Source organism: Engraulis encrasicolus, chromosome 10, assembly GCF_034702125.1.
Source record: "Engraulis encrasicolus isolate BLACKSEA-1 chromosome 10, IST_EnEncr_1.0, whole genome shotgun sequence".
Classification (NCBI taxonomy): Eukaryota; Metazoa; Chordata; class Actinopteri; order Clupeiformes; family Engraulidae; genus Engraulis; species Engraulis encrasicolus.
In genome coordinates, this window is record NC_085866.1 from 38,775,019 (window position 1) to 38,799,873 (window position 24,855).

The window sequence follows — 24,855 nt, forward strand, 5'->3', positions numbered from 1 at the left end:
TGTTAGCAATAGGTGTGTGTGTGTGTGTGTGTGTGTGTGTGTGTGTGTGTGTGTGTGTGTGTGTGTGTGTGTGTGTGTGTGTGTGTGTGTGTGTGTGTGTTAATTAAACGTATCTGACCATATTTGACCTTTTGCACGACCATACAGAATGCACTCAGACATGTTGGGGGCGGGGGGAGTCTGTGCTACTTTGCTGTGGTGTGGAACACCTAAGATGATGCGAGGATGCTATTTTTCATAATGGTGAAATCAATGAGGAATAACCATTACTGTCAATGGGAATAACAGTTCTGTAAAGCCCCAAACCTATGATGACCATTGCCATTTAATTACTAATACAGTTATTTATTATTTATTATGTGTTGGAGCTGATAAATACAAGTGTAGATTTGTATGCAGAATAGGTGGTGTGTAGAACTCTAATTCTAGTTCTACTAAGTCCTCCGCGACTTTCTTCATCCGGGAGAGTCATTGCGTGTCAGCCAAGAAAGAAAGCGGCTCTAATGGCCGACTGAAGTGGGGAGCTGGATTGCGGGTAGTTTTGCTTTTCTCGCGGGGCTGTTGGCTACCTGTCAGATCTGCATCTTGTTGTCATGTCGACCTCTACCTCCTCTGCTTTGGTAAGATGTCTTTTTGTCTTACTGCTGCGATAAATAAACAGACATCACTGTTTGCCTGTTATCTAACACGGGACGACGGTCCCTGGAATAAATTGTTTGCCGTTGCTAGGCCCCTGGTTCTACGTTACTGGGCATCCCCTTTGATCCTCTTGCACGATAGTTAACGAGACACCTTTATATCCGGAACTTGCATTTGGTTTTAACACGGGTCTTTTAAGTTACTGAGATATTTGATAAGATGTTGTTTGTAGTGAAGGTTTACGAATGTGTGCAATATTTCGCTAGGTAGAAATTCTTGAATTATCTAGACGGCTAATATTAGCACGCCGCTAACTAGCTAGGCGATGGCCATTCCAACCTATGGAGTTCGGTAGGCATTAGCTATAATATTGTGTCGGTTTGCAAACTGCCCTTTTCATTCCAAGTGGCGTCGACACTGGTAAGCTATCGAAGTCGTGCTACATAGTAAGATCTGTGTTACTGACATGCAATTACCAGACTCTTTGACCATTGGGCGTCAGAGATTAGCCAGCTAACCTTAGCTGTATTTACAGTAGGCTAGAACTACATCAACTATGAAGCCGTCTGTATGTTGCTATGGCACAGGAACATTAGCCAGGTAACTGACATCGAGGAGTGTTGGAGGATTTAACGGAATCTACAACCTTTTGTCGAAATTAATTATGCTTACTTGAAAGGAGATTGGACACAGCCACAGCCTAATAATGTTGCTGTTGTCGTTGTCTGATGCAGAGATGGCCAGTTACAGTTTACATCTCTTACTGTGAAGATTGAGTTTGTCTTTGTTTTTTTTTGTTTTTTTTGTTTTTTTACTGCTCTTGTGCTACGGATTGCATATTGCAACCAGAATTCGGCACAATTCAAATACTGATGTCTGGTATGTTACGTGGCACATCCACACCAGTTATTTATCCTCATTGCACGAGATTTGCGTTGAAGGTACACTTTCTGTCAAGTTCACTTCCGAGTGTTTATGCTCTTGCTTGCTGGTTTTCCTATACATCTATTTCTGCAAACGTTAACACGACATGATGTTGCATTGGCTATGACATTATAATGTGTAAAACGTGTTGAAGAACGTGATGTGCATTAGAAGCAGGGAGGAAGAGCCGAGTTGATTTCCCGTCAAGCGCAGTGTCAACCACGCTGATGCGCAGACTACCTTGAAACATTGTAACGATTTGCATTTTCTGAGCTTCACGCCAGCTTTTCAATATTTACCATGTTGAATTGGCTAGGATTGTCATTGACTTGCAAATGTTTCCTGTTACTGACCATTGCTAAAAATCCTGATCCGATTTAGGATAAGCCTACGGATCTTATCTCACCATTGGGGTGAGCATAACCGATAATTTTTAAAAGGTTCGGTCAAGGGGCCATTAATTAAGACAATCATGTGCTTAGAGCTAGAACTAAAATCCCAGTTTGCACATTGTGCGGTATTTAGAAATAACAAGCACGCCTTTCTCTCCTGACTGTCATTACTGTTACCCTACATTCAAAAAGGTACATGGGGTTAACTGTCTGTGGCTATTTGGGTCTACAGACACTCCCCCAGGCTACCAACACTGATGTCCATCTGCAACGGTCCGTTTTTCTCTCCCATATGACCTGATTCTCTGGAATAGAATTTGTGTCCTTATAAGGCTCAGCATACAACCCACTGGACATTGTATTTTAGATGATGGAATGACAGTGTTTATTTGCCCTGAGAGTTTGTGCAAAAATAGTTGTTTTTTTCAGTGTAGAAACTGGTCATTGAGATCTGATCTGTTGCAGTGGAAGTACTCATGACCTGCGATTCAAAGTGTGTGTTTGTGAAAGGAGATTTTGGTCCTCATGTTGTTGCCTTTGATTTTCATCATTTGTAGGCACTGATGCTGGCAGTACGATCACTGTGAAAACAATCACACCATTTACTTGAAGCACAAACTTCAGCAGGCAACGCGCTCTTTTGCTGTGTTGTCTGACCCTCGCCCACCCTCATCGTCATCATGTCCAAAAGCAAAAGCGCCGAGTCGGTGAAGGTGGTGGTTCGCTGCCGGCCCATGAACGAGAAGGAGCGGGCGGCCAACTACGAGCGGGTGGTGTCTGTGGACGTCAAACTGGGCCAGGTACCATTTTCTCTTTCTGCACACAGTATATTCATAAGCAACATGGTCCCTTGTCCATGAGCTTTTTCCAGCCCCCTTATGGAACCCTTTGCACATTACCCCACTGTTGAGCTGTAATAATAATATTATTATTAATAATAATAATAATGATTTTATTTTAAGTGCCTGCCAGAATAACAAGGATCACGGTACATAAAAAGTCTGGTACTGTACTGCCATACGCTGCAGTTGACTAAATAAACTGTTAGAAAAATACTCTAAATGACTACATTCATTCATTCATTCTCTCACTCACACATTCATACAGGTGGCAGTCCGCAACCCTCGCGGCTCCTCCCCGCACAAGGTCTTCACCTTCGACTCGGTATACGACTGGAACTCCAAGCAGGTGGACCTGTACGACGAGACCTTCCGGCCGCTGGTCGACTCGGTGCTGCTGGGCTTCAACGGCACCATCTTCGCGTACGGCCAGACGGGCACGGGCAAGACCTACACCATGGAGGGCGTGCGCAACGACCCCGAGCGCCGCGGCGTCATCCCCAACTCCTTCGAGCACATCTTCACGCACATCTCGCGCTCGCAGAACCAGCAGTACCTGGTGCGCGCCTCCTACCTGGAGATCTACCAGGAGGAGATCCGCGACCTGCTCTCCAAGGACCAGGCGCGCCGCCTGGAGCTGAAGGAGCGGCCCGACACCGGCGTCTACGTCAAGGACCTCTCCTCCTTCGTCACCAAGAGCGTGCGCGAGATCGAGCACGTGATGAACGTGGGCAACCAGAACCGCTCGGTGGGCGCCACCAACATGAACGAGCACAGCTCCAGGTCGCACGCCATCTTTGTCATCACCATCGAGTGCAGCGAGATGGGCGTGGACGGCGAGAGCCACATACGCGTCGGAAAACTCAACCTAGTAGATCTGGCGGGAAGCGAACGACAGACCAAGACGGGTGCCCAAGGCGAGCGGCTGAAAGAGGCCACCAAGATCAACCTGTCGCTGTCGGCCCTGGGCAACGTGATCTCGGCGCTGGTGGACGGCCGCAGCACGCACATCCCCTACCGCGACTCCAAGCTGACGCGCCTGTTGCAGGACTCGCTGGGGGGCAACGCGCGCACCGTCATGGTGGCCAACATCGGGCCGGCCTCCTACAACGTGGAGGAGACGCTGACCACGCTGCGCTACTCCAATCGCGCCAAAAACATCAAGAACAAGCCGCGCGTCAACGAGGACCCCAAAGACGCGCTGCTCCGAGAGTTCCAGGAGGAGATTGCACGTCTCAAGGTACGGGTGTGCAAAAAAAAAAAACGTCACCAGTCACTCATGACCAGATATTGGCAAACTAATTTAGTTAGTTTACAATCCAGTGCCATATATTCTACACGATCTGGTATAACCTGTCCAATTCAGCCAGGTGATTGCCTGGTTGAATGATCACCTGGTTGAATTGGACAGGTGACACCAGGTCATTTGGAATATGTGGCACACTAGATTGTGAATGAATGAATCCAGGTTGCCCATCACTGGTCATGACAGTATATCACGATACTACTTTTCATAATTTACTACATCGATTCACGACATCAAAAGAAAAACAGTTCTTAAGAAAATAAAACAAGTCAAAATATTGTTTGAATAGTTTGAGCATCCGCCAAAACGGATGCAACTTCCAGACCTATACATACCGTGTACCTGTTCACAGTTGTGATGAGATGACTAGACTAGATTGTAACATAGCGACTGGTAATGAAGGTAAAACTGGTCATTTAAGATATTCAGCCTACTGAAGCATGTTGATTATTGCAATGTATCGCCGTAACACATCGATCACATCACATTGGGATATTATATTGTGGCATGTCATGTGTATCATGATGCGCATCGTGTCGTAGCAAACATGGCAACATGTTAGACAGCGACGCTTTTTTGAAGCTTGAATTCCTTTGCCAACTTGCCTCCTCTCACCTCCAGGCCCAGCTGGAGAAGAAGTCAGGCCGGCGGAAGAAGAAGCGGCGCCGCAGGAGGGGCGGAGAGGCCGGGGACGATGGCGGAACGGAAGACGACGAGGACGATGAGGACGACGATGGGGAGGATGAGGACGGAGAAGAGGAGTCGGGGCCCCAGGGGGACAAGCCGGACTACTGGCGGGAGCAGCAGGAGAAGCTGGAGAAGGAGAAGAAGGCCATCCTGGAGGACCACAGCCTGGTGGCCGACGAGAAGAAGCGGCTGCTCAAGCAGAAGGAGCGCAAGATGGACGACCTGTCCAGGGAGAAGGAGGCCAGCGAGCTCCTCGGTGCCAAGATTAAGGTAACGGACCAATTGGTTTTGTTTACATGCGACATTTCATTCCGAATGAACATAATTCCACTTTGAAAGCATCACGTAAGCGGATCACCATTCAGAATGTAAAAAAATCAGAATTGATTTATTTCGAATGAAGTGGGTGGTTTATTGCGAATAACTTGACTGTATTCCTCGCCACCAACATTAAGGTAACTCATAGAGCCCATTTACTTCGACTTTTATTATTTTTTTCCTGTACGGTGCCAAAAAGTGTGGTAAGAAAACTAGACTGAAAGTTTGGGGGGTTTGTTAAAGGAGGATCAGTGCTGCTGTATGCACTGCTCCAGGCTGCCAAAAAGTAACAAAAAGGTGTTTGTTAATGGAGAATTGGTGCCTATGAAAGTGAAAGTGAAAGCCCATTGGGAAACTCCAACTCCCATTGTCATTGTGACACAGCACTCCACAGCACACAAGTGAACACTGCACACTGCACACAACGAAATTGCATTTATGCCTCATCCGTGCAAGGGGTCAGCCCTCAGTGGCGCCCCATGGGGAGCAGTGTGGTGGGACGGTACCATGCTCAGGGTACCTCAGTCATGGAGGAGGATGGGGGAGAGCACTGGTTGATTACTCCCCCCACCAACCTGGCAGGTCGGGAGTCGAACCGGCAACCTCTGGGATGCAAGTCTGACGCCCTAACCGCTCACCCATGACTGCCTATGCCTGCCTTTGCAGCACTTCTGCTTCATCATTTACTCCCGTCTAGTGGGTAGGAGGCCAGTAAGTTGCTAGCTGCCCATATTAAGGTAACAACACATGCCTACTGTATTGTATGCACTGCTCCTGGAAGTGTTTTAGAAACAAAGAGGTGTTTGTTTGCCTGCCTATGCACTTCCGCTTTATCATTTTCTCCTCTATAGTGCCAGGAAATTGTTGGCTGCCAAATTGAAAAGTATTGAAGAGGCTGCCTCACTAAGTCGGGGTGTTTTTTTAGGGGAGTTTTGGTAGCCTGTACAGTTAGGGCCATAAATATTTGGACATCTGCACAATTTTCATCTTTTTGGCGCTGTACACCATCTCAATGGATTTGACATGAAACAAATGAGATGTACATTAACAGCAGACTTTCAGCTTTAATATGAGGGTGTTTGCGTCCAAATCGGATGAACTGTGAGGGAATTATGACATTTTCTATCAGTGCCTCCCAATTCTGAAGGGACCAAAAGTAATTGGACAGTCTAGTATTTATACATCAAACGTTCAATTTTTAATTATTTGGTTGCAAACACTTTCCAGTCAGTTACAGCATGTAATTTGCAATCCATAGACATCAATAGACATTGGGTTTTATCCCTGGTGATGCTATAGTGAGCTCTCTATTACAACAGTCTTCAGTTCCTGCTTATTCTTAGGGTATTTTCCCTTCAGTTTGGCCTCCAGCAAGTGAAATGCTTGCTCAATGGTACTCAGGTGAGGTGATTGACTGGGCCATTGCATAATATTTAAGTTAACTTTTTTGGGGTAGAAATGGCTTAGTGGCTTTCCCATGAAGCTTTGGGTAATTGTCCATCTGCACTGTGAAGCATTGTCCAATGAGGTCAGAACCATTAGGTTTAATATGACATGATAATATAGCCTGAAAATCTTCAGAATTCATCCTGTGGCTTTTGTCGGTAGTCATCATCATCAATAAATACAAGGGGAAAATCGTATTGACAGATATGCATGCCCATACCATGACACTGCCACCACCATGATTCACTGATTGGGTGGTATGCTTTGAATCATGAGCAGTTCCTTTCCTTCTCTATACTCTTTTCTTCCCATTACTCTTGTACACGATTATTTTTGTCTCCTCTGTCCAAAGTATGTAGCTCAAGACCTATAAAGTCTTTTTTAGACGTTGTTTGGCAAAGCCGAATCTGGTATTGCTATTTCTGATCCAATCAATTATTTACATCTTTTAGTGAACCCTCTGTATTTCCTATGGTGAAGTGTTCCTGAATGTTCTTGATCTTTTTCTTGATTGTTGCCTTGGACATGTATCCACCGTCCTCTTGGACACTGTTCTACATCTGGCCAACTGCTGGGAGATGGGTTTTTGTTCACCACATACAGAATAATGTCTGTCATTCACAGCATTTGCTTTCCATGTCTGCCAGGGAATTTGGTGTTGCTCTGAAATTTCTTTTTTCCAATATTCTGAACTCTTGAATTGATCACATTCAATGTTTCCCCATCTCTCAAATGGGTTTCTTTTGATTTTTTTCAACCTTATGATGGCTTGCATCACTGATAGTGACAGGTGGACTTAGGATCTCATGGAGATTCCGTAAAAATATATGGAAATGCAAATTAAACACTTTAAATGAACTCTAGGACCTTTTGTTGACATCTTGGTGATGATAAGGGAATAACACACATCTGACTGGAGAATAGCTGAGCAGCCTACTGTCCAATTACTTTTGATCCCTTGAAAAGTGGGCACCACACCCAAAAAACGTTGCTATTTCTTTCCTGTTAATGCGATTTGGATTTTAACACCCTCACATTAACGCTAAGAGTCTACAGTTAATGCACAACTTCTTTGTTTTATTTCAAATTCATTGTGGTGGGGTATAGGGTGGAAAAGGATGAGAATTGTGTTGCTGTCCAAATATTTCTGGCCCTAACTGTATGTTTGGGATACTTCTTGATTTACAGGCCTAACCATACAAGTTTTTTTTTTGGAGAATCGGTGCCTATGCCAGCGTATGCACTTCTTGACTCAAATTAGTCAGCAAAACTGAGGGAGTATTTGCAAACAGTGATGTTAATTTTACATCAACACCCCCCACATTTAAATTGTGGTGTGTAGGCAGGCTTCAGGCTATAGCCAGGCCAACAGTGTCCATTACAACCAGATGTTTGACAACAGGCAAAAAAAAGATCAAATAGTTTAATTTCTTACAAGAGTCTACACCTCCTTTTCCATGTTGCATTTTAGTTCGAAGGTCTTGTTTATCAGGGCAGAGTTCAGTTGGCATCACAGCCCTCTCCTGCTGTGCTCTGCCATTGGTGAGCAGTAGTTTCAGAAAATCAAAATACTAGATGGTAGGCCCCATGCCAACTCGCTCATTATTTTGGTCTATTGGAATTCAGTCAGCTTTCACCCCAGGGGACTGACTGTGTGAGGGAACGTTGCCAGAAGTGCTAAAGTAGCCTCTATAAATAGGACATTTTGTTCCTTCTTTTAGGCATATTTTGTTATTGTTTGGGGTTTGGGTTCATCCAGACTGTGTGTTACTCTGTTTTGCTAGCATACCAAGCCTTTCATGGTTTCTTAATGTCACTGTGTTTCGTTCCCTCAGGCCATGGAAAGCAAGCTGCTGGTTGGAGGAAAGAACATTGTCGACCACACTAACGAGCAGCAGAGGATCCTTGAACAGAAACGCAAGGAGATTGCAGAACAGGTGAGTCTCTGCCCGGCCCAGGAAAGTAGGGCGGTTTTACAAGGCATCCAGGGTCTACTGAAATGTGCTCCAGTGTTGTGTCTATAAAGGTTGAATATGTGTGTTGTCATGGTGGCAGAGCAGAGCACGCGGCAGTCTTATCTCTCACCAAGCACCACTCTAGGCCGTAACATCTGACACAACTACTGCCGTTAAAGGACAGAATTTGCAGACACTGTTCTTGCTGTAACACATCTGTGTGCGTGTGTACGTGCGAGCGCGTCTGCGCGCGTGTGCGTGCGTGTGTGAATGCATTCGTGCATGGTTGTGTTTAGAAACGGCGGGAGCGTGAGATGCAACAGCAGGTGGAGTGTCAGGACGAGGAGACACTAGAGTTGAAGGAGACCTACAGCTCTCTACAGCAGGAGGTGGACATCAAAACCAAGAAACTAAAAAAGGTAAGAGGACTTTTAGGATTATTATGTAGTGATATTCACATGCATTCCTCTTTCAGGGCTCTTTTGGATTTGGTGGATTTATGCATGTACAAAACATAATAATGACATCATATTTCATGTAGATGTAGTAATATTTTCATGTAGAATTATACAGTGATATTCACACAGGCATCTGTCAGGCTCCTTCCATGGATTTGATAGATTTACTGTATATTAAGTATAGCATATTCAGTTTTATTCAAAGTTGGTATGTAGGTTAAAAAGTCACTGAACTGCAACTAAGTCAGAAATGTATGGCTCAGTGTTTGTGTGTATCTGGGCATGAGTAATGTCTTTCCGCCAGGCTCTGTTTATGCACAGCACCCCCAACCCTCCTCCATGCACTTGGATGCTCATCATGCTCATGCTGGATCTCCTACTTACTACCCTTCCCCCCAATGTATTCACTCATCTCCTCTTCCCTTCCTGCTTTCTTTCTTCTGTCATCCTCAATGCTGTCAATCAAATGACTTCTCTCTCTCTCTCTCTCTCTCTCTCTCTCTCTCTCTCTCTCTCTTTCCCTCTCCCTCTCCCTCTCTCTCCCTCTCCCTCCCTCTCTCTCCCTCAGCTCTTTGCCAAGCTGCAGGCAGTGAAGTCTGAGATCCAAGACATTCAGGAGTCGCACATTAAGGAGAGACAGGACCTGGAGCAGAACCAGAACGAGCTCACCAGGGAACTCAAACTCAAGTAAGAGCCCTCCACCGTGTCCACACAGCCCATGCATACGATAATCTTCTGAATGGAAATGTACATGCATTGAAGGAGATCACCCCCCCCCCAAAAAAAGAACATTTTTGGCCCGAGGACTTATATTTTATTACAAAATTACTCAAACAGTGGCAGAAATATCATCACTGAGTTGGAAGTGATTTCTTATCAGTTACCAGTGCCGCCTTAGCTGTTCTTATTAGGCTGGGCGATCCCTTTTAATGGTTCTTCTTGGACCCTTTTTAAAATTTGTGTCAGTGATATTTCCACCCACCACACACACACCAGTACTAATTATGCTAAAAGGCTTGCGAGAGAAGAAAATCGATATGTTCTCTGCTGCTAGTATGTGCCTGGCTAAATTGCATGGACTCGTGTTTCCATTGGGGATTGATGGTGGTGAATGGTTTTTGATTTAACAGTAGGGTGTGCAGTGCAGTCCTGGTGCGTTCTCTCTCTGCATGTCTTTGGAAAGGCATTTGAAAGCATCCTGACCTGATTATGTTCCACTGATGAAGCAGGCAGAGAGCCCTCACTACCTCATTACCTCCCCCCGACCCACCCCCACAACATAAGCTGCACCTTTTCCATCCTCTCTCCTCCTTCTTCTCAGTTTCCTCTTCTCATGTCGAACTGTGTAGGCTGTCAGCGTGCACATCTACAAATACTTCAATGGACCCTTTCAGCAGAAAATGCAAAAAAAAACCTTCTGGTTTGTTCCCAGAACTACTTTTAACTGTGCTTCACATCCAAAAAAACCCTGAGGCAACATCTATGTTGTGAATAATCAAACTCTCTAACAGTCTGTGGCAAGAGTGTAATTTTTTCCCCTGACAAATCTCCACCTTCCCTCTCTTGCTTGGAAGGAAGAAGGACATGTGGTTTGAAAGATATTCTGCATTGCTTGACCATCTGTGTCGTCGTTGCGGTTTTTGATGTTGTCATTGTTTTTGATGATGTTGTTGTTGTATTGATTGTGCAGGACTCTGATCATGGAGAACTTTATCCCCTTGGAGGAGAAGACCAAGATCGAGAACAGGGCCTTCTTTGACGAGGAGGATGACTGCTGGAAGCTGAAGCCCATTACCCGGATAGAGAGGTATGTCAGCAGTTCACTTCGCTCGCTCGCTTGCTCCTCTAACTCAAGCCCGCTTACTGATTAATATCAAGAGGGAGTATGGAGTCAGCTTAGGCACGTTACGGTCTCAGGCGATCAAGAGAAGGTCACACGGCACACAGCAGACGTCCCACATGAACAGGCACAGTGTTAAATTCAAATGGATATCTTGGAAAAACTGAGGAGCACATATTTGTTATGCTAGCATAATTACAAAAAACTCTGCTCAAATAGAACAGAGTATGGCACAAAACACAAAAATCAGCAAGACCCGTAAACTTTGTCTCCCTTTGACAAGGATTTTTTGTGTGTGCATATAGTGTATTCATATTTAAATATGCAATGGTAAGACTTTCATGAAGTCACAGATACAACGGCAAAAAAAGCATGAGCACAGTAGTCTCAAAATAATGTTATGCAAAGTCATTCTTCAGAGACGGGGCATAAAAATAAAAGGGCTATTGGGTAACATGGAAGGGGAAATGTTGGATGTAAAAATAGAGCAGCATGTTGATGGATAATGGTTACATCAGGAGTGCGTTGCAAATCCCAGAATAGTTTGAGGGGCGCAACGTGTGTCATCACTTTTTATTCTGTCTCTTTCAAGAGTCGAAAGTGGTTTCATTTTGAGTTTTCCCTTACACAGGGCTCTGTTCAGTCCTGTTTTACTGCTTCTGCAGCTCTGAGAAGCTCCATTGAACCTCTTCTTGCTCACAGACATATTTCTAAGTCCCCAGGGAACTGCTGTAAGCATTATGTAGATTGGCCACGTCTACTAGAGGAAGTAATATCCATTCTGCCTGGCCAGGCATCTTAGCCAGAGATTTGACATGTGTTTCCCTCCAACATCCTCTCTTCTCCCCCCCCCCCCCCCCACATCTCTCTATTTCCCTTTGTCCCACTCTCTTTTTTTCCTCTTAACTCTCTCCTTTTCACATCTTTTATCCCTTCATCTCCCTCCTTCTCTGCATCCTGTTTTTCATTTGTTCATTCTGTCTGTCTGTCTGTCTGTCTGTCTGTCTCTCTCTCTCTCTCTCTCTCTCTCTCTCTCTCTCTCTCTCTCTCTCTCTCTCTCTGTCTCTCTCTCTCTCTCTCTCTCTCTCTCTCTCTCTCTCTCCTAGTGATGATCAGAAGATGATGACGAGGCCGGTGTCTGCGGTGGGCTACAGGAGGCCGCTCAGCCAACATGCTCGACTGGCCATGATGATGCGACCAGATGTCAGATACAAGGTAGACACCTCTGAACACACACACACACACACACACACACACACACACACACACACACACACACACACACACACACACACACACACAGTCTAATGTGAGCAGAGCGGTAGGGCACATACTGTATGCACTGACAGTTGCTAATATGTGTTGGCAACAAGGACCGACTTCCTCATCTACATTAATAAAATCGGCTTGTAGGTCACATATGTCAGCACATGGACTGGGTGATCTGCAGTTCTGTTCAAAATAATAGTGTCTTTAAAAAGGTGAGTAAATGTAAAAAAAAAAAGGGGGACACAAGAAATTGGGAAGAAGTAGTGACATTTTGTTATATTTCACAGAAAGTGAAGAAATGTAATGTTGAAAAAACACACATTATGAAGAGGTTCAACAAGACAATGACCCCAAACACACCAGCAAGCGATCAAAATCATGGTTAGAGACAAACAGCATCCAACTAATGGAGTGGCCAGCACAATCCCCGGACCTTAATCCCATAGAGCAGGGGTTCCCAATGTTTTCCAACTTGGGGCCTACTTAACATTTTCACAAATGTTTGGGGCCCTTGTCTGACCCAATGAACAATAAAATACAAATAAATCAACAGCAACACTCACAAAAATATGATTCTTGATTTTTAGGAAGTGATTTCAAGGCCCACTTGGAATACCTTCAGGGCCCACAGTTTGAGAATCAGAGCCATAGAGAACTTGTTGGCTAGCATAAAACTAATACTGTTCCTGACGCAAAACCAAGGAATGCAGAGGAATTGTGCAATGTAGTTCAATTGACCTGAGCTGCAATACCTGTTGACCGTTGGCAGAAGTTGGTGGACACCACAGATGCGGACCAATTATCAGAAACCATGGTTATGCAACAAAATACAGTATTAGTTTAGGCTATTCAGTAAAGTTGAATTTTTTAAATAATTTCTTAGTTTGTGCTGTACATTTTCCAAAGACAAATGTCAACATTGCAACTTGCAATCTTCTTGCTTTGAAATAGAATGCGTAGGGCCCTCAATACGTTTGTGTTCATTAAAGTACAATTCATATAAAGAATTTTGACATTTACCGTACTCACTTTTTTAAAGACACTGCTGTTTTTTTTTAATCTCAACTCTAAATACTTGATGCCTAAATACATTTTGTAGTGCATCTGAAACGTACTTAACTAAGCCAGGTCCAAACTGTCCTTTATGTGATGTGAACTGTAAGGATTACAATGCTGAGGTAGGTTTAGTTGCTGAAATCACACAATTGCTACAGCCCCACACTTCTGAGATTAATGCTTATACAAAGCGCTGTTCTATGGTTGTGCAATCACTGCCCTATTGTATTGGAAAATCATGTAGGCCTCAGTGCTTCCTCCATTAGTCAATACCACCCTCATCTGTCATGTACCTTTTTGTCTTGTCATTAACCAATCATCTGCCTTCCTGTGATGCTCCTTCCCTTGGCTGGCTATTTGTCATTGGCCTCGGTTACATGGGGTATTTAATTCCGAATTAACTCCATTTAATTCCGAATAAACATTATTCCTTTTTGGGAAGTGTTTACATGTTTTTAAAGTGGAATTAAAAGAGGAATACATCACCCACTTAAATTTAATTCTGAATAAAGTGGGTGATTTATTCCTCTTTTAATTTCGAAATAAACGTGTTCCTCTGTCATGAAGTAACCCTTAATTCCGCTTTAACAACAATTCCAGTCGTCCCGTAATTTACCTTAAGTGACTGTAAATGTTGTGGCCACCATTTATTGATGTGAAAAAGCACCACGAACTGATGTAGCACAAGAGAGAAATTGACCACTTGATATTCTAAGCTAGCCAGGTAAGCTAACGATTAGCGTGTTTACTTCCAGACCATGGGGGTTGTTGTCCAAAGTATTTACCTCGGCTGAGGATACAAATTTGGGGCTGAAGATTACCAGTGCCCCGGTAGTACAGGTCGCTCCTGGAGCTTGGCGACCACATCCCTATGTCAAATTTCGCTCGCCCAGCAGCACATGCACCCTCTGTCCGACGTTTATTCGGAATTAAATGAAAGTGCAATGTGAACTTGACGGAAAATAACTTTAATTCCAGACTATTTAATACAGAATTAGTAATTCAGAATTAAAACCATCATGTAAACGTAGCCATTGATTCATCAATCATGATGCCATGCCAGCTGTCTCTTACTCGTTCTCTCTCCATCTCTCTTTCCTTGCTTCCCTGTTATCTTTCTTTCTATCCTGCCCTGTGGTTTTTGACTTTGGTTCCTCCTACTGTAACCCTATGCTCTTGCCATTCCTCATCCACTCTTGAGTCTTTTTCTCTCTCTCCTTCTCCATCCTCCTCTCTTCTCTTTTGTGGTTTTCATCTTATTGTCTTTCGATCCTCACCTTTTCCTCTCTGTTTCTACCTGATGCACTCTGCCTCTGTATTTGTCTGTCTCTCTCTTTGTCTCCTCTCTCTCTCTCTCTCTCTCTCTCTCTCTCTCTCTCTCTCTCTCTCTCTCTCTCTCTCTCTCTCTCTCTCTCTCTCTCTCTCTCTCTCTCTCTCTCTCTCTCTGTCTCTGTCTCTTCCACCCCCCCCCCTTCCTCTCCTCTTCTGTGCCTCACCTCTCCACCTCTCCTTGTGTTGATGTTGGTGGTGCTGTCTCATGCCCCCTCCCCCTCCCCCTCCTCGTGCTGTGAGAGTAGCGCCGTGATGAGTCCTCTCCCCTCTTGTCTTCTGTCTCGTGCTGGCCCAGGCTGAGAATATCCTGCTGCTGGAGCTGGACATGCCCGGCCGGACCACCAAGGAGTACGAGGAGCCCGTCATCGCGCCGAAAGTGGCGGCGGCGCTGGAGGATGCACTGCGCGACGAGGATGAGATCCAGGTGGATGCCGGCCTCTACAGCGCCGGGTGCAGCCCCGGACTTGGTGGAGGCGGAGGGGGAGGCCTCGGCCTCGGCGGGGGCGGCGGCTACGGAGGCCTTGCCATCAGCCTCAGCTCTAGCTCCAGCAGCCTGGGAGCCATCAGCCCCGGAGCAAGCTCCAGCTCCGGCTCCGCCAAGAAGCCCAAGTCAGGGTGAGGGATCCCGGCCTGGGGGGAATGGGATGGGGGTCTTTGGGAGGGGTGGGTGTAGTTAGGGTGTGGTGGGGTGGGGTGGGGTGGGGTGGGGTGGGGTTGGTTGATGGATGGATGAATGCAGGGGTGGCTGAAATGAAATGGGATGTCTGTAGGTGGAGGCAATGGTTGGAAAATAAGATGAATTAGAGCAGGGGTTCCCAACCTTTTCCAACTAGGGGCCCACTCGAAATTGTCACAAATGTTCGGGGCCCACCTCTGACCCAATTGCGAATCTAAAATGTGATTATAATTTTTGGAAAATTATTTCAAGGCCCACTTGGTATACCTTCAGGGCCCACCAGTGGGCCCCGGCCCATAGGTTGAAAATCACTGAATTAGAGTGTTAAGTGGGTAGAAGAATGGATGAGGCAAACAAGAGTCATAAACAAAAAAGCAACTTTATTGTGTCATGTATTAACTTTTTGGTGAATGATGGAAATGATCTCCTTTTTACCTTTGTAGGTTAAAGTAATAACACATCATGTTGACCAAACATCAGTCTGTGTGCTGTCCAAAGAGGTGTTGTGATGCATTGCAGAGTTTAAAGGGGGACTTGTTGAGACTGGGGAGGCGTTTTGGGACATTAGAAGGGATAAGGAGAGCCCGGGATGTACAGTAGGAAAGGATTAATGCACTGAGCAGTTGCCCTGTGCACCTAATCAGATGTGTGTGTGTGTGTGTGTGTGTGTGTGTGTGTGTGTGTGTGTGTGTGTGTGTGTGTGTGTGTGTGTGTGTGTGTGTGTGTGTGTGTGTGTGTGTGTGTGTGTGTGTGTGTGTGTGTGTGTGTGTGTGTCAGAGAGCGTGTTTGTGTTAAGGGTGCCTGTCTGGGTGCACGTGAGGGCTCTGTCCTTAAAGCTTGCCCTTAAACTTGAACTTGGGCTAGAAGTTATAAAAAGCTCGGACGAGTGTAGTGTGAGAGGAGAAGTCACGTTGTGGTGTCAGTCAGCCAATGTGGAGCACCGTTCAATAAGAGATGGTGTTGTTGAGGTGCAACAAGTTCAGTTGTTATCCACTGGATGGCTTCTTGGAGCTTCTTGGAGCTTTTTTGTTTCATTCTTCACATGAGTTTGGTCAGTTTCTGGTTGATGTAAGGGGATAGCTGGAGTTTGTGCCACATTACATTGACACATACACATACATTGACCACACCTTAGAATTAGAATGAACGCCATTTTCATCCATGCTGCCATCAATCGGTGACGATGTGATACGTGCATCATCCTGTAGGTGGCCATAACATCTATGGAAAATCTCAATATTGGCCCAAGAGTGCAGCGGCGTCCAGGGTTAGGCCATGGCAAATGGCTGAACGCAAGATCTAGAGTTGATTTCTATGACTGGTCTCCAACATGATAAAGAAAACATGTGCTGTTGTGAATCCTTACTTCAGGAAGCCTCCCAGTTGCCCACAACTTAACTCGCATACATACTATATCTTCTCCATGTCCGCCATTTTGAATTCCCCAGTCATAGACATCTTTGGCTGCAAAAAATACTGTACTTTGGTCAGACCAGTACATTGTAGTTTATTACTCTGTAAATATTCATGAATAGATCACATGGGAATGGGTAGCATAGTTTCAAAGTGCACAATAATTGCAATGCCTATTCTGTCCACGATCCTACATACGCTACCTTTTAAGCAGAGAGAGTAGAGAGAGAGAGGTTCCATTGGCCCATTGTTTCCGGGTTCTATTATTGCCCCCCTTAGGCAGACCTAAGGACTGTTCTATTCATTGTAGGAGCATTATGACACGCCCCTTTAGGCAGACCAGAACCTGTTCGCATTAGGTGCCCATAGAAACCTATTATGTTGGCATATCTCTATATACTTAAAGAATCTCTGTTTTAAGGGTACAAGTGCTGCTTTGCATCTGCAGCCTTCATCAGGTGTGTCATGAGATGCTGGTGTGACCACAGACATCATATATGAAGACTAGATGCGTCGTCCGCGTTCCCGTCATGCAAGCCGAACGTCCGCGCATGGCGGCCATGTTAGCGCAGCCTGCTGGCTCAACCAGTTGCAGTGAGTTTTTGGTGTTGTATACTCTTCAGATGGCCATAATTCCCTCAAATTTATTTCGATTTTCGAAAGGGTTGTTTTTTTACACAGTATAAAAAATTCCAAACGAAAGTATATGTTGATACCGCATAGTGATGCATATCCACATTATTATTATATTATATTACATTATATTATAATGTTCATAGGTCTAAAATCATGTATAATATAATTCAGTAGGCTTATTCAGGTAATTAAATAGATCCCATAAACAAATGCACAAAGTAATCTTTTATATTTTCAGTAAAATAACAAATAAACGTTCACTTTAGTCTATTCTACTTTGGTTTCGACAGCTCCACCCTGTGTTCAAAATGAGTCGTGACGCTAAAGCCATCCAGATAGAATTAACTTGTTGCACTGTAGGCTACATCTCTCTTCCAGTACGTCATCTCTGTCGTCTATAATTTGATGCAATGAATATATCCATGCCGTCAACGTAATGCACAGCAATGATTAAAATGTGTATTAGCTGTAGGTTTATCTATTTTTTTGGACAAATAGGTTAAGTGGGAAGCATAGGCCTATTACTCTCCTGGGCGTTTTACCCCAGTCTACACTTAAGTTTTAAGGAGCCCTACCATTTATAAACACGTGTCAATATTTCAGCGAAGCAACAGAATACATTTTGAAGTATCCCAACGTTTCAACTCTTCAGTTTACTTCAGGTGTAACGGAGGGTCTGCGGAGAGTTTAGGCTGCTCTAATATGGCCGACCTGTGCGGACGTGCTTGAAATACGCGATGACGTATCTAGTCTTCATATATGATGTCTGTGGGTGTGACACTGTATCTCAAAGTCAAGGATCCTGGCCTTGCTAGGACATGAAATGCCTAACCAAGGGCGACAACAGTGATTGGATACTCTGTGGTATCCAATCACTGGGCGTTTCACATCCTACCAAGGTCAGGATCATTGACTTTGAGATACAGCCATGGTCTGTGATAAGTTATATGTGTTTTGCCATCCCACCTGAGATGGCATCACACGAATGTCACGTGACACGTCTTGTGAAATCTGCAGAGGCAAAGTAGTTGAAACTTGTGGTGTAAAAATTTTACATTTTTCAATAATGATTATTAGCAGGCCAAATGTTCCTTTTTAGTTTGCCTGTGTGTGCATGTTATTGTTTGTCCCTGCCACCTCTTTCTTGCTTGTCTTTATGTCACCTGTTTTCCTCTGTATTTATGTTATGCTTGTCCTCCCCTCTCCTTCCCTTGTTTCTCTATTTCCTCCAGCCGCCCCAAAACCGGCAAGAAAGTGAGCACCCCCACGTCCGCACACAGCCCCTCGGCGACCAGCCACGCCCTCTACCCACAATCCCGTGGGCTTGTGCCAAAGTGATCGCCACACTGCTCCTGGCCCCACTCGGCCTGCCAACCTTGTACTGTTGTTGTTAACCACCCCCCTCCACCCACGACCTGAATGATGCTGGATCACAAGGAATGACTCACCGCCCAACTCCCCCATTACTTCAATCCACCACCAACCCTAAGCCTCCTCCTCCTCCTCTCCTCATATACAATCGTCCCTACCCTACACTTCTACCCTTCACCATCCCTGCCAACTGCTTTCAAGTTCAGGATGTCAAGACTTCAGTCTTACCTGTTGACCAACTATATTGTAGCCTGGCATGATCAGATAAGACGACAATCCTACTACTACTACCACTAATAATAATGGCAGGCATTGTGTGAACAACCGTATTCCCACCCCAAACACGCCACTCCTCTTACTGCTAGCCTACACAGATGTCCTCAGCATCGAATTCAAATGAGCGCAAACACAACAACAACAAAAACAAATGGACCTCAGAAACCAGCCACCAACCACCCAGGGGAGTGGCCAGTAGGTGATGTCATCACTGAGACGGTGATCCTTGGCTCATGTTCTAATGGAGGTCTTCCTGGTTCCTTACTCTGCTACATTGATGTTCACCAAGAACTCATGCTGTTGTAACGAAAACTAAAGACATGCTGGCGTACTTTATATGGCCCCTACTTGAACCATAGGCCTATTTTATGTCTCCTGTGTGTCCGTGTTTGTTAATGTCCATATGTATGTTTGTTTACTTTTTTAAAATGTGTGTGCGCTGTAATGAAATTGTCCGTTAAAACAGATTTTTTTTTCGTAAGGGTAGCTGGTTTTGTCACAGCATGCCGTTGGGGGTGGCGCGGTGTGACCAGTCAAGACACTGCGCTGTGTCCATAATACCAGGTGTATTGCTCTTGTGTACGTGGGCTTCTCTCTTTTTATTACTACTTCAGATGTTGGGTTTACAAATGAAAAGCGTCACTATTGGAATTGGCAGCTGTGAGGTGGAGATGAAGAAGGCTTTAAATGGGCTTTTCTTCTTCGACCCTAGCAAGCCCTGCTGATGAGTCTTAAAATAAGACATGAAAAGAAGATGCTGCACCCTACTGCGCTGCGCCACACGCTCCACGCTGCCAGACGGATTTCTGATTAGTCCACTGTCTTCTCTTTCTCTCCCTCTCTCTCTCTCTCTCTCTCACTCTGGAGTACCTGAGCCGGAGAGGAGAGGGAGCCAAGGTGGGGGGCCGAACGGTGAACGAGGGTCAATGCCAACCAAAAACCATCAGGGTTCCAAGGTGCCTTAAAGAGTTCCCCACATTTTCTTTTTGTTTGTTTGTTTGTTTTTCAAAGTTGGAAGAAAGATTTACACAAAAAGATTCAACGTTGAGTGCATTTCTTATGGAGCCAAGTGTCCCTTTGCATTTCAAAAACTCCCGATTTCAAATATTGTTGAAGATTTTAGAGGAGATTAGCTGACCGAGAATACTTGACCTCAGTTCTAGTTTCGAAACTTGCTGGAAAACCTTTTGTGGGGCGAAACCTTACAATGCAGACAGCCACCTTGCATTGGGTTAATGACTCTGGGATTGTAAACATGAACCTAAACCCCATGGGAGATGCAGGTTTGAACCCCATTCGGCCCCTTTCCAGAATCTGTGATTGTTGGCCTGGCCTGTCCCCCCCCCCTCCGCACTACACCTCACCTCCCCAGTCCTGTGTTTGCAAACCCCAGGGTCGTGCCACTGCTACTGCTGACGCTGCTGCTGTAGGGTTACCCTGCCCAATCATCCCCACTCTCACATCACCTAGCTTGCAGTTATATGTGTACATGTACAGAGTTGTCTATAGGGGAATTAATGCAGAGCCGTTGTTGCTGTTATGTAATTAATGAGAGAGATTAAAACACAAGATTAAAGCAATCTTAGAGGTTGAGAAAGAGGCTAAGTTATTGCAATACCACATTTGTATGTCATTTCCATGTACCAACAGTTGTAGATATGGTTTATCATTTTTTGACATTTTTTATATGAAAAAGATATAGATTCCGTTGTTTATTTTTTGATGTCTATTATTTAAAGTTGTCCATACATTTATTTTTGCATTTACTGAGGTGTTTTTTTTTTTTTTAAATCCCACAAAGTAAATGTATTTCCTGTTCATTTGCTTTACAATGGCGTTAATATGATTTGCATTTTGCAAATACAGTACACAACATCTTTGTGGTGAGGCTATATAGTACTTAAGATATTAAGGAATTGTTAAGAGAGAGGGAGTTGAACGTCAGGATGTTTTAATGTTTGCACAAGAAATATACAAAAGATGTGTAATAGGCTTAATACGGCCCTTTAATAATAAGTCACTTAAGAACCCCTATGGACCATCCACGGCTTATCACTACCTTTTGCTCAGCATGACCTGAGAGCAGAAAGCTGGTAACCTCGTTGCTAGACTTAACACGGTAACGGAAATGTGAATGTTTTTTTCCCTGTCATGAGTCCTACAAAAAAAACACTACAACCCTCGTTAGGTAGTCGTAGCCACTGAACAAAGACTGATCTGAATGAAATTATCAACCCAGGAAAGATTTTTTTTTCTCTACCCCATCCTGTAATATTGATGTTGCAAGAGCTGTTTTAGCCAACTGAGATGACGCATTCTTAATGTATGGCTGACCAGGAATTGCACACATTGTCAATGTATTTTACTTATCTTTTTTTAAAAATAAAGAAACCTCGTAATATACTTCTGTCCTTGTTTTATTGACTAATGTCACCTGTTAAAAAATAATAGTGGTTCTAGAAATTCTACTGATCATATTCATGATGGAAATCAGCCAGTGCTGATATCTCGTGAATCAAAGTGGAAAAAGTGTGTATTTTAAGTGTTCTTTTTTGCCATATTAGAGTAAAATGAACCTCACATTTGTGTATTTCGATTTATCTGCCACCCATCAATACGATTGTCAAGTGTAGGGCCTACTGTAGGTAGGTACGCATTCATACATAACTTGAAAAGGATAAATAATTATGTTAACCCCTTAGCACAGAACCTATGTTTGTTGTAACCTTACTGTCACCAAAATTGTAATGGCTTTGTCTTAATATGTTACTTGAGGCTTTCAGTACCGTCATAGCAATGTTGTTATGTAGTTGAGTCTTTTCAATAGTGAATAGGCCCGCCGACGACCCCATCTACCGTAAGAGGCTATCACAATAATCTTTTATACTGAGAGTAAATTTGGTTTGTACCTTGCAGCATTTATTTGCAACTAATTATAGCAGTGATCAATCTATTGATCTTGGTTTGGCAGAGCGTATGTCCAGATATTGCTAGAGCTCACTGGACATGAGATGTTTTGTCCTCATGCACTTTCTTTTATCTCCCCAACTTCACCTGTTGTGCACTGCACCACACTGTGGCCACATCCTGTCATTACAGACAACCCGATGAAGACAACAAGAGCTGAGTTTACTGTTAGAGCAGAGGTTATTTATACTACTCATATATGAAATGTGATTATCATCAAAACAGGCATTCTGACGAAAGAGGAATTCTCTGTTACAACACATTAAAGGAACGGTGTTCTCTTCTTAGTGAATTAAATGTTAATAAGACAATGGAAACTGCATTTCTGACACATGAGCCTTGGCTGCGATTGCATCTGATAACATGATCAGGTTGCCTCAAGGCTGGTCAAAAGTGTGTCAGATGGTTTAAACACAGCCTGCATTTTCTGAAGGTATAATATATTGCCATTGTATCTGCAGGGGCATTTTCGTGACTGGTTTACATTTACTCTTTGTTTTTAAGGAAATAGGCTACACAGAATTATTCAATATGATTCCTTGTCATAATTAGATTAGGCTGTTATATTTCCCCATAACTGTATTTCACACTATGAACCGTCCTACTTTGTGTATTTCTTGTGAGGCACAAGATCAATAGATTTAAAATGATAAATATCAGAGGTCAGAAACCATCTCTCCTCAATTATTTCTGCTATTGATGTGTAAAGCAAACTATTATTGACGTTTTATTTGCAGAATCAATACAAGATTTGAGTCAGAAGTTAAATAGTTTGTCCTCCCTGCAGTTATCAGTTCTATTAACCATGGAGCCCTTAGGATGTACGTAGGCCTACAATACATTAAAGTCCTGAAAATCCGCAAAATGACAAACACTAATGTTTACATACTAGGTAGGATGAAGGAGCCATGTCTTTGATAGATGTTGTGTGTCCTGCAGATTCAAAATGTGGAAGTTTCAGGATGGTCTGACCGACATCAGTGATGAAATGATTTGAGCCAGCAGTGAAATACAGTTTGTCCTCAAAAGAAAGAATTTGCTTTACACATCAATAGCAGAAATAATTGAGGAGAGCAGTATATTCGTAACCCAACATATACAGAAAACCACTTTACACTTGGCCAACTTTTACTGGAACAAAGTCACAATATTCAGGCTAGTCCACGAAGTAATATGGGGCTAGATGGCTTGCCCCATGGAACTGAATGGCGCCATGGACGAGGAGTAGCTAGGAGACCATCCATAATGCTACTAAATGGAGTATTTGCAACCATCCAATTGGCTAACAATTACGTAGGCCACAGCTGCCCAATGTTGAATTATGTTTGATGAATGCACAGAAGAAGACCAATTTATGAATTATCTAAACAGAATTGATTCTTCATAAAAAAAGGCCTGTTTTGTCAACAAAGGAGAGAGTTTGTTTTTGTCTGCAAATGGAGAACGCACAATAGGACATTCAGCACACTCCAGAAATCATCCAATGAACTGTCAATACAGACATGCCTCTTTTCCCAGCCTGATCTCCAAAAATTCTGTGCTCCTGGACACGGATGTTAAGGACACAAAATCCGTGTCCAGGAGAACGGATTTTGCCAAAATTCTGTGCTCCTGGACACGGAATTGTTTTCCGTGATGGGCACACGGAAGTGCTTTCCATTTAATCACAGCACTGTGTTAACTCTATCATTAGAAAATACATACCAAATGCTAATCCTAAGCAAAATAATGCAATAGCAATTTAAGTTGTGCCCTGACCAAAACATTCCCTAACCTTAACCTGTCATTAAAGACATATTTTTGAGAAATACCTTTTCCAGTTGGTTGATAGGCTATCAAATTAATATATTGAATGAAAGTATACTAGCTGTGCCCAGACCAAAACAATCCCTAACCCTAACCTGTCAGTAAGAAATGTTTTTTTTGAGAAAAAATATTTGACTGAGGTCAAAGACTGTGGAAAGTACAAAGAGAGCACTTCTGTGTGTCCATCACGGAAAATAATTCCGTGTCCAGGAGCACGGAAAACAATTCCGTGTTCAGGAGCACGGAATTTTGGCAAAATCCGTGCTCCTGGACACAGATTTTGTGTCCTTAACATCCGTGTCCAGGAGCACAGAATTTTTGGAGATCATGTTGCTTTTCCACTGCCAGTTTTCTGATGGCCTACAGCTCCACACAGCGCGACTTGGTCGGCACTTTTTGCTTTACGATTGAGCTGTGTCCTGCCTATTCGAAAAGCAAAAAGTGGCAGCCAAGTCGCGCTGTGTCGAGCTGTAGGCCTACCAGAAAACGGGCAGTGGAAAAGAGGCAACAGTGGACTGGACACAGGGGCATTTAGTAGAAGGTACCCAAAACAAATGCCTGCGGGCCAATGAGGTCAGAACAAAGGAAAAAACATAAATGTGTGTGATTTTTGATCACTAAAACTTCAGGGATCATACCTCTCCAAAGCATTCACAGTTAGATCGTATGTTAACAGTCTCATAACAGACAATGTAAAAGCGCAAAATCTGTTCTCTGTCCAGACATCTAACTTGTTTCTCATTTGGTTGGGGCACTCATTTGATTGAGGCCCACAGCCTCACTTGGCCCTTGGAGAAAAACATTGGGAGACCACTGGCCTACAGTGTATCTGCGCTGTGCTGTATGTGGCCCTTTGTACGGAGAAGATCTTCATTTCCACACTGCTAAACATCTGCCAGGGAAAAAAATGGAACACTACGTTTATGAGGAGACACTTTCTACACTAAGCCAGTCTGTCAAGTTAGTTGTAAAAGTTTAAAGTGCAGCGCCGGTGCCGCCAGACAGGTTGTTCAGCTAGCTGGATGAGTTATTAGACCCAAAGCTGCTACTGAAGGGGAAGGGAGCCGCGAGGAGGATGAAGGCACCACAAAGGTTAATGCTAGAGAGGAATGACATGGCTCTCGGATAAGATGCAAACGCCCCTTTGACTGAGAGAAGATACACATGACATGAATCTACTGTATTTCAGGACTTGGGAGTAGGTAAGGTCAAGTCTAATGATAGACCACTTCTTATTAATATGTGTAGC

General features: G+C 44.0%; 1 protein-coding gene across 2 annotated transcripts; it reads left to right on the forward strand.

Moving 5' to 3' along the window:
- Window positions 1-382: 382 nt before the first annotated feature.
- Window positions 383-21,236, forward strand: kif3b (kinesin family member 3B). 2 transcript variants are annotated; one of them, XM_063208828.1, is made up of 11 exons: window positions 383-620; window positions 2,513-2,755; window positions 3,063-4,034; window positions 4,722-5,057; window positions 8,387-8,488; window positions 8,803-8,925; window positions 9,533-9,651; window positions 10,655-10,771; window positions 11,911-12,019; window positions 14,757-15,076; window positions 18,419-21,236. In XM_063208828.1, exons 2-11 carry the CDS (start codon window positions 2,636-2,638, stop codon window positions 18,522-18,524), a joined length of 2,424 nt encoding a protein of 807 aa, XP_063064898.1. In that variant the 5' UTR covers window positions 383-620; window positions 2,513-2,635; the 3' UTR covers window positions 18,525-21,236. The 2 variants fall into 2 exon arrangements, with proteins under 2 accessions (XP_063064898.1, XP_063064899.1); XM_063208829.1 differs by lacking the exon at window positions 383-620 and adding an exon at window positions 641-1,059.
- Window positions 21,237-24,855: the final 3,619 nt, after the last annotated feature.